The sequence below is a fragment of the Procambarus clarkii genome, chromosome 8 (genome assembly GCF_040958095.1).
Source record: "Procambarus clarkii isolate CNS0578487 chromosome 8, FALCON_Pclarkii_2.0, whole genome shotgun sequence".
Lineage (NCBI taxonomy): Eukaryota > Metazoa > Arthropoda > Malacostraca > Decapoda > Cambaridae > Procambarus > Procambarus clarkii.
Window position 1 is genome coordinate 46,365,960 of NC_091157.1, and position 10,036 is coordinate 46,375,995.

General features: G+C 40.1%; 1 protein-coding gene across 1 annotated transcript; it reads right to left on the reverse strand.

The window, feature by feature from the left end:
• Window positions 1-3,689: 3,689 nt before the first annotated feature.
• On the reverse strand, window positions 3,690-7,984 carry LOC123759809 (uncharacterized PE-PGRS family protein PE_PGRS20-like). The gene is made up of 3 exons (XM_069321008.1): window positions 7,825-7,984; window positions 5,910-6,499; window positions 3,690-5,425 (listed from the first exon to the last, which is right to left on the reverse strand). The coding sequence occupies exons 1-3, from the start codon at window positions 7,853-7,855 to the stop codon at window positions 4,133-4,135; spliced, it is 1,914 nt and encodes a 637-aa protein (XP_069177109.1). The 5' UTR covers window positions 7,856-7,984; the 3' UTR covers window positions 3,690-4,132.
• Between the last annotated feature and the right edge of the window lie 2,052 nt (window positions 7,985-10,036).

The following is a 10,036-nucleotide window of genomic DNA, read 5'->3' on the forward strand; positions in this document are numbered from 1 at the left end:
GGGAGCAGAGAGCGAGAGTTGTGTGCCAGAGTGGAGAGTTCACTGCCTTATATACTCCGTCCAGCGACCAGAGCTCAGGGTTCAAGGCCGGAAGAGAAATAGTCTGAATGAACCGCGTGACGGTTATTAGTACATCGGAACAAGACAATCCAGGTCATAACACCAGCAGTATAGAACCAGGTCATAACACCTGCAGTACATAGAACCGTTAAATTCACTTTCAGTTGAGCATCACTTTCGTGTACTCTTGTATACTAATAGAACCTTTGTTTAATATTGTGCTCATGTGCTGTGAGTACTCACCTGTGCTTTCTGGTCTTGAGCTTCATCTCTTTGATTTAGCTCATTTTAATTCAGGCGGATTATAACTTTTTAGGATTGCCATATCTGCATTTGGAATCGTGTGTATATTTACAATTTGCATTTACTATTTGTGTCTGCAGAATCGAGCAATTAGCTCTTGGACCCCGCCTCTCTAAGCAATCTATTTTTCCTCTATTATGTCCACTACATATATTTCTCTCTACACACACATATTTCCAGGAACACGCCCGTAGCAGCTGTCTAACTCTCAGGTACCTATTTACTGCTAGGTGAACAGGGCCATCAGGGTGAAAGAAACTCTGCCCATTTTTTCTGCTTCCGCCGGAAAACGCAGTGTGTGCGTGCATGTGTATACGTATGTTTGTGTGTATTTACTCTCCTAATTTTTCTTTGCATATCGATCTTTAGCTATTGGGTTACGCATTTCCAGCCGTCGGTTGTGAAAGATAGAGTCACTCCGTAATTTTCTTTAATATCTGCTTGTTCCATTCTGAACTCACTTTCCTTCTTGGTTCATTTTGTTTTCCAACAATTCGTAATTATTTTAAAAGATTTCGTGTATGCTTTTTCCTTCCATTGATAATCCCTAGAAGAATTTTACGTCACTTTTGTATCTCGTTTATCTCTTTTTTTTTCTCGCTAATATTAAAAACAGTTCTCAAAGTCATCTTCATCCCCAAAGTGTAGGATTGGACGCTTGCAGATGATACACAGTGATCTGAACGCCTCTTTGCTTATGTTCCTCAGTTATAGTATGACTTTTGCCGGTGTTGATTGTACTAGTGACTTTATCCTCTTTATATATGCGTCTGCATTTATGTCTAATGATATGTCCACTCCCACGTCTTTTTCTCTATTAATTATAAGTAAAAAGTTTCCCTTCAATGTGAATAGTCTTATTGTCTCCTGTCAGCTGATCACATTTTCGGCATCTTACACATGCTGTCGTTGAAATGTAGTAGCCATTTCCCACATAAACTCTACAGCTTATCAAGTACATCTGCTTTGATGTTTTTTATTAATTTTGCATCATCTGCGAACATCGACATTTTAAATCCAAATCTTTTAGAAAGGTTATTAATAAAATGAGAAATAGTGTAAGTTCTGTCGACGATCCTTGAAGGACTCCGCTTGTTATCCTTTTAAAGCCAGACTTCATGCCCCTCACAGTGACTCTGAGTCCTGCCTGTTAGGTATTTTCGTACTCCCGCAGGCCTTACGTTTGTGTAGTAATCTCCTTTGTTGAAAGTGTCGTAAGTCCCTTGGCAGTCCAGAGAAGCGCCGTCTGCCCATCCATCGTTGTGCGCTTAGTGGCATAAGGGAAAGAGGAAAAGAAGTGCAGAGAGAAGAAGAATGGCAGTTGCGAGAAACAGGAATAAAATGGAGAGATGCAGGCGGGAGAGATGATTGGCCAAAAGTGAAAGGAGAAGCAGTAAGAGAGAGAGCGGAATGAGTAGGAGGGAGAGGGGATGGAACACGAGAAAGAGGGGAAGTGTTAGGCACGACTGTACGGCTTTTCACTTAATGTTTTGGAAGGACTTCGCCATCGTGTACAACAAGGCTGACTGAAATATATATTTAAATGCTGTATTTGAACTGTGATAAGCGTCCTCGAAGAGGCGTGTTTGTGACTTTGTGCAGCTGCTGCATTCATAATGAGCGGTGCAGCTGCACACTCCATCCTGCTGCGTCTGATCCTCTTATGTCACTTGCCTACATACTGACCAAGCTACAGTCCCTCTACTGACGATCACACAACGCTCTAATACCATGCTACAGTGACATGACCCAGTGACAACACATAAGTGACATTCTCCAATTAAACACTTCATTGACAAGCTCCTGGGACAAAGCTCCTTATGACATGCTCCTATGACAACGTTTTATTTACACACTACAGTGATAACGCCCCAGTGACATTCGTTACGCTGACGGAAAGCTACAGTCACCTGCTTTACACTAAATCAACGCTCTAGTAGCCCGCTTCACCCATACACAACGCTCCAATCACCCATTTCAAGCTGTCTCAACTCTTCTTACAACACATCCACTACATCCTTTTTTTACTATGGTCTGCCTAATGTTCCACTCACCAGTACCACAGTATCGTGAAAGCTAATTCTTGACAAGCGTGTAAACGTTCTACTACACATTGGTCCAGCAAGATCCCTTGCCTGAGACAGTAGATCAGAATAACCGGGAGTGTTGTGTGGCTGTGGTTACCCCGGTTCTCAACCTTCTTTTTAGTATACCTATTATAGCAAAGTTGTGAAGCATTTTAGTTTACAAGACTCCAACCAGAGCATATTTATACATTACTTTTTTAATATGTCAATATTAGTTAAAAATATGATGTGTAGAAATACATTCCAATTGTCTAATGATATTTGGTTTTTATACTCAAAACTGCCTGAATAGTTAAAATAAATTAGTATCCCTTAACTGCCCTGGACTTCGGAGGACTAATATAGAAATATATGCACCGAAATGGGTACTCCGCATCTTGGTAAATATGTTCACCGAAACTTTGCGATAGGCCTTAACTTTGTTCAGGGTTAATATACTTGCTGATTGGTCAGTTTACTATTGTGGTTACCTTAATAACTCTTTTGTATTTGATAGGCATAAACCCAACACCAAAAAAAAAAACAAGCACTTTTAGTAAATATAGAATTCTACCATTGGTAACTTTTCAGGGAATATATTTTAAAAAAGATTTCATTTACCGTTTAACAAATAAAATATGACGTTATTCGATAAAATTACTATAATAATTTACCCGTTATACATGTGACATAAATTTGTATCATCTACTTCAAATGCTTTATAATTTGAGATGCATTATATTGGATGTTAGATTACGTGAAGCGATTGTTAGAAACTTTAAATGGCGTTGTCACCATTCCTCGCAGTTATTATCCATTTGTTCAATTACATAATTTGTATTCAATATTACATAATTTATTTTAATTAACAGAAACAATATGAGACTTTCTAAGATCCTTATGTGAGTATCAGTTAATAATTATTCCTCGATTAGGAATAATTGTCATTAATTATATTGAACTCTATATTTAAAAATTAAAATATCTAAATTTAGTCCCGTAAAATATTGTTTCAATATATATTTAGCTGGACAAAGGCCATGAATTGTGGACAAAGAAGTGTTCACATTTAAGCCTTGTTCTGATTGATGTTTCTCTTCACTAAAGTTTATCTCTTTTTATAATAAACAATCGTGGCTTTTTCTGATAAATTTAACAAACATGTTAAGAGATGGAATAAAAACAATGACTTTCGGAATAATATATTTATTTATAAAAAACACTTTTATTATAAGAAAATATAAATCAGCATATAAAGCAAGCAATAAAATGTGATAATTAACAGTTTGGAAGAAGAAACAAAAGGCAGTCACTGAGCATAGAGCAGAACTTTTCCATCCTAGAAAACATGTCAAATAATTTATTGTGATGTGTATTCCCTTAATGAATATATTTGCATTTTAAATACAATATGAAATAGTATTTGAAAACTTCAGTCTAATAAAGAAGTAGAACCAAATATGGTTTGGACGAACCATCAACATGTGTACCAGGACACGCCACGAACGTGCTGTGGTCTGAAACAACCATCAACATGTGTACCAGAATTCGTCAGGCTCAGCAGTTTGGCTTAATGGCTTAAGCTACCTCTTGAGGAATATTTACTTGAACATCTTCAGCTACAGAATGATAGAGAAGCGTCCTGCAACAGCAGCTGCGGTTTGTCACAAGACAATGTTTACAAGCGTCGTGTGACGCGTCGTCTAGAAGCTGGGCGTCTGGTACAACCCGGAGGGAGAGGCTGGCGCTGCTATGCTAAATCCGTTACCGTTGATGCCGTTACCGTTGACGCCATTACCATTGGTATAGCCATTACCATTGACTCCGTTGCCATTACCATTGGTATAGCCATTTCCATTGATGCCGTTACCGTTGACACCATTACCGTTGACTCCGTTGCCATTACCATTGGTATAGCCATTTCCATTGATGCCGTTACCGTTGACACCATTACCGTTGCCTCCATTACCATTCGTATATCCATTACCATTGACTCCGTTGCCATTGATGCCGTTACCATTGGTATAGCCATTACCGTTTACGCCATTACCGTTGACACCATTACCGTTTCCTCCATTACCATTCGTATATCCATTACCATTGACTCCGTTGCCATTGACGCCGTTACCATTGGTATAGCTATTACCGTTGACGCCGTTACCGTTGACACCATTACCGTTGCGTCCATTACCATTGGTATAGCCATTTCCGTTGACGCCGTTACCGTTGCCTCTAATACCATTGGTATAGCCATTACCATTTACTCCGTTGCCATTCACGCCTTTTCCATTGGTATAGCTAATACCGTTGACACCGTTACCGTTGCCTCCATTACCATTGGCATAGCCATTACCATTTACTCCGTTTCCATTCACACCGTTACTGTTGCCTCCATTACCGTTGGAATAGCCATTACCGTTTGCATAGCCATTACCGTTCGAATAGCCATTACCGTTGACGCCGTTACCATTGAAGCCATTACCATTGGCGCCGTTACCGTTGCCTCCATTTCCGTTGACTCCGTTGCCATTGACGCCGTTACCATTGGTAAGTCCATTACCATTTACTCTCTTACCGTTGCCATAACCGTTCCCGTTTCCATATGAATATCCGTTACCAATACCATTAGTGACACCATTTCCGTTACCATTAGTAAAGCCATTACCACCGTTGCCATTTGAAACCCCATTTCCATTAGCATAAGCTAATCCGTTTCCATTAACTCCATTAGAGGGTTCATTGATTGCTCCGTTTCCATTCACTCTGTTACCATAAATTCCATTACCGTTGACAATTCCGTTAACGATGCCGTTGGAATACCCGTTACCATTGCCATTGGTGACACCGATCTGAGCGTTAAGACCGTAGAACTGCTGGGCGGTGGAACAGTCGAAGTTGTACCACCAGTCACACACGAAGTACTGCTGGTTGAAGATGGTGCCGTTGGGACAGAGGAAAGAGTCGCTCCTGCCATCGGCCTGGCAGATGTGGAACACCTGCCGAGGACAATAGTATTAGTGAAGCAAAGTTGTACTAATCTTCAGTGTCAGAAATAAGGATTAGTTGGTAACAGGCCTCAAGGAAATCCAAGAAATATCTTTCAACCGGCCACAAGAATAGTATTAGACTCGTCTGTCATCTGGCTTTACGGGCAGCATAAGACTCGCCTGACATCCGGCTTCAAGGGCAGCATAAGATTTATATGACATTCGGCCTCGGGGACAGTATAAGACTCACCTTACATCCGGCCACAAGAGCAGCAAAAACTCACTTGATATCAAACCTCGGAAGCAGCATAAGACTCACCTGACATCTGGTCTCAAGGAGAACAGAAGTCTCTCCTGACATCCCGCCTCATGGACAATATAAGACTCACTTGACATCCGACCTTGGGGCAGTATAAGACTCACCTGACATCCGGCCTCGGGAGCTGTATAAGACTCACCTGACATCCGGTCTTAGGGACAACATAAGACTCACCTGACATCTGGCCTCTGGAGCAGTATCAGCATAGTATCCGGGGATTTGTCCGGTGCAGGAGAATCCGGTGAGTGGAACAGAAGCCAGGATGGGATAGTCCACGCCGGGGACGCCTCCGCCTCCAATAGCGTCACCAAGGGCGGCGATGGGGTCTACCAGGCCGTTGTAAAATCCGTTCCCGTTAATCACACCGTTACCGTTGATCACTCCATTTCCGTTTATCACTCCGTTGCCGTTAATCACTCCATTGCCGTTCCCGTTAATCAACCCATTACCGTTGGTATATCCTCCATTTACATATCCATTGCCGTTGGTTACACCGTTACCATTTCCGTTTATTCTACCATTTCCATTGGTGTATGCACCATTTCCGTTTATGAATCCATTGCCATTTCCGTTCTTGTAACCACCGTTTCCATTGCTATAGCCATTCGTGTAACCTCCGTTACCGTTTCCATTCCTGTAGCCGCCATTGCCATTTACGCGGCCATTACCATTACGGAGTCCGTTGCCATTGCCTCCGTTTCCGTTAAAACCGTTCGTTGGTGCTAAGTAATTCAGCTGTGCCGCCAATGACGCCCCAAGGAGTGCTGTTAAAAGAGAGTAAAGAGTGTTTGCTTAATACATGAAGGAGCAAGAGCCTTCTCTTCTATGTGACTCACAACATTGTCTTCCTAAACTGTGTTATCATCTCCGTTGCTCGGAGTCTGTAGCTCTTTTGTCTATTACTCAACTCTCTTCAGTCATATTCAGGCAGCATATTTGTCAATAAAATTAATGTGTGTGTGTGTGTGTGTTTTTATTTCTACGGGCATTACGTTTCATGATTTTTATTTATTTATACGATTGTAAAATTATTAACATCAGTATTGTACTTATTATTGATAATTTGGTTTAATGTTTTATGAATACTGTTTGTGGATTTTATTTGCAAATTAAATTGAAGATTACATTTTAATATTTACCGAAAACATGGATTGCTTTTGTGTTGATAGGCAGCAGTCACTGTTTGATTGTAAATTATAGCATAAAGTTAATCTTTTTGAAATTAAGAGTTTTGTAATTTAGGGTGACTGTACTTCTAGAAAAACGACAGTGAAATAAATATTGTGTTCCTGTACTTTTTTTTCCTTTGAGGGGGGAGGGGTATTTTATTTCTAAAATTATTCATGAATGATTTACTTTCATGTTGTACAGTATTCCAAACCATCCTTCAAAGTATTATAATAGTACTTATAGCAGCTATTGATTTGGACGTACATAAAATGGTTAGTTTTTCAAAAAATATTTCACGTGTGACTAATGGAATACTCAAAATATGTAAAACAAGTAAATCAGCATCTGTAGAATCTAACATATCTCAAGCCTAAATATGTAATCTTAGTCATATTCTTAAGAGAAATTAAGACATACGTTCAATAATAAGCTTATCGTTGTTTACTTTTGGTTGTTGCAATCTTTCTCCTGCCCTCTACAAAACTATTAGTATTGAACGTGAACATTTTGTAGTGTAATTTGTTTTTGTTTGTTAAGCTTGTGTGTCAGTGTTATACAGCCATCCTGTCGTATAATTATCACTTACTGATTCAGTGTTCCTGTTTCTCTCAATCTTGAATATAATACAGAACTGTTAATTCTCTGTGAATAGAACTTTGATCAATTTGGTCGATTCGTTCTTTTAACTGAATATTTAACCTCGCATCGTGTTTCTCTGCCAAATAACTTTCCATCAACTGTCATGTAAGGGAAATTAACATTTTCGATCAACCATGTTTTTCTTCAAATTGTGCTTGGGTGTTAATATGTGTATGAAGTGTACGTGTATGTATTTGTGGGTGTTTTATGTGTGTGTTTGTGTGTACATGCGTGTGACATGTGTTGAACAACACCTTGGGACGCAACAAGCGATACTCACCGGCAAACATTACGTGTGCTGCCACCCTCATGTTGCAGGCTTTAGTGACCTCAGTTTATAGTGCACTTGAGCCCTCGGTTCGTTGTCGACGTGGTGATCGAGGTCGAGTTGTCAGTCGAGGAGGACCCGTCGTCGAGGAGGAGGAGGAAGGAAGACTTGAAGACTGGGAGCAGAGAGCGAGAGTTGTGTGCCAGAGTGGAGAGTTCACTGCCTTATATACTCCGTCCAGCGACCAGAACTCAGGGTTCAAGGTCGGAAGAGAAATAGTCTGAATGAACCGCGTGACGGTTATTAGTACATCGGAACAAGGCAATCCAGGTCATAACACCAGCAGTACATATCACCAGGGCTTAACACAAGCAGTACATAGAACAAGGTCATAACATTTGCAGTACATAGAACCTTTAAATTCACTTTCAGTTGAGCATCACTTTCCTGTACTTTTGTATACTAATAGAACCATTGTTTAGTATAGTGCTCATGTGCTGAGTGTACTCACCAGTGCTTCTTGGCCTTGAGCTTCAGCTCTTGGTCCAGATATATTTAATTCAGTTTGATTATTTTTAACTTTTTCGGCTCGGCATATCTGCCTTTGAAACCATGTATGTGTGAATATGTGTACTCCTCTATTTGTGTGTGTGCAGGATCGACGCCAAGCTCTTGGACCCGGCTTTTCTAGCTGTTGGTTTTCTAATGCATTGACTCCTTTCCTATTACACTATCATACCTGCTTTTAAAGTTATGAATTGATTTAGCCTATACAATCTGCTCCTTTAAGTCATTCCATTTACTCACTACCCTTACGCCAAAAGAAAACTTCGTAACATCTCTATGACACATCTGAGTCTCAAGCTTCCATCCGTGTTCCCTTGTTATATTATTATTCATTGGAAATATTTTCTCTGTTTACACCTTATCAATCCAGCTATATATTTTATACGGCAGTATCATGTCCCACCTCTCCCCCCCTTACTTTCTAACGTCTTCAGATTTAGTTCCTTAAGTCTGTGTTCGTACCTCATCCCTCGCATCTCTTGGATCAGTCTCGTTGCAAAATTCTGCACTTTTTCGAGCTTCCTTATGTGTTTGTTAAGATGGGGGCTCCGCAATGGGGCGGCATGCTCTAAGACTGACCTCACATAGATGTAAACCGGGATCTAAAAGCCTCCTTATTCAAGTTTTTGAAGCAAAAGTAGTAACATCCTTGTGTGTGTGTGTGTGTGTGTGTGTGTGTGTGTGTGTGTGTGTGTGTGTGTGTGTGTGTGTGTGTGTGTGTGTGTGTGTGTAATTACCTAATTGAAGTTACAGGATGATAGCTACGCTCTTGGTGTCCCGTCTTCCCAGTACTCTTTATCGTATAACGCTTTGAAACGACTGACGGTTTTGGCTCCACCACCTTCTTACTTAGCTTGTTCCAACCTTCTACTACTTTGTTTGCAAAATACAGTGTATGTGTACTCTCATAATTGGTCCTTTAAGAACAAGCTTCAGCTCCTATGTTTCGCTTTTCCAGCCGTCGGTCGTAAAAATACAAAGATTTCTTCACTAGTTTTATTTAATATCTATTCCATTGTGAATAAAATTCGCTTCTACAATTTGTTCGTAGTAATTTATAGAAGCGAATTTGAAAGTTGCAGACTGCATCAATTTGCTACAGTCTGTTTTTCCTACAATTCTTAGCTGATTTTGAAGCTTCTGTGTATTCTTTCTTTTGAAATTTTTTGCTGCATTGTCAATCCCCAGAAGCATTTTGTGTGTCTTTTTTGTATCTAGTTTATCTCTCCTTTTTCCCAGCAGTATTTGGTCCAACTCTGCTATTCTTCATGCTCAGTTCTTCATATCTATGGGACGAGCCTCGTTGGTAGCGGCAAACTATAGAATTGGTCGCTTGCAGGTGATAATCTGTGATCTGAATGCCTCTTGACTTCGGTTCCTCAATTATGGTGTGACTTCATCCAGTGTTGAGTGTACTACTGACTTTATTCTCTTTATATGTGCGTCTGTATTTTAGTCTAGTAATATATCCACTCCCACGTCTTGTTCTTCAGTAATTATAAAAAGGAAGTTTCCCTTCACTGCGAACCGTCTTATTGTCTCCTGTCAGCTTTTCACATTTTCAGTACCTTATACATGCTGTCATTGAAATCTAGTAGCCATTTCACAAATAAACTGTACAGTCTAAGTTATCTGCCTTGTCTCTTCTCATTAATTT

Excerpts from the sequence above, each read along its gene's own strand:
- LOC123759809 (XM_069321008.1), bottom strand. The coding sequence starts at position 7,855 with ATGAGGGTGGCAGCACACGTAATGTTTGCCG. Across the intron at positions 6,500-7,824 it reads AGCACACGTAATGTTTGCCG|CACTCCTTGGGGCGTCATTG; the intron begins GTGAGTATCGCT and ends CTCTTTTAACAG. Across the intron at positions 5,426-5,909 it reads CTCCAGAGGCCAGATGTCAG|GTGTTCCACATCTGCCAGGC; the intron begins GTGAGTCTTATG and ends TGTCCTCGGCAG.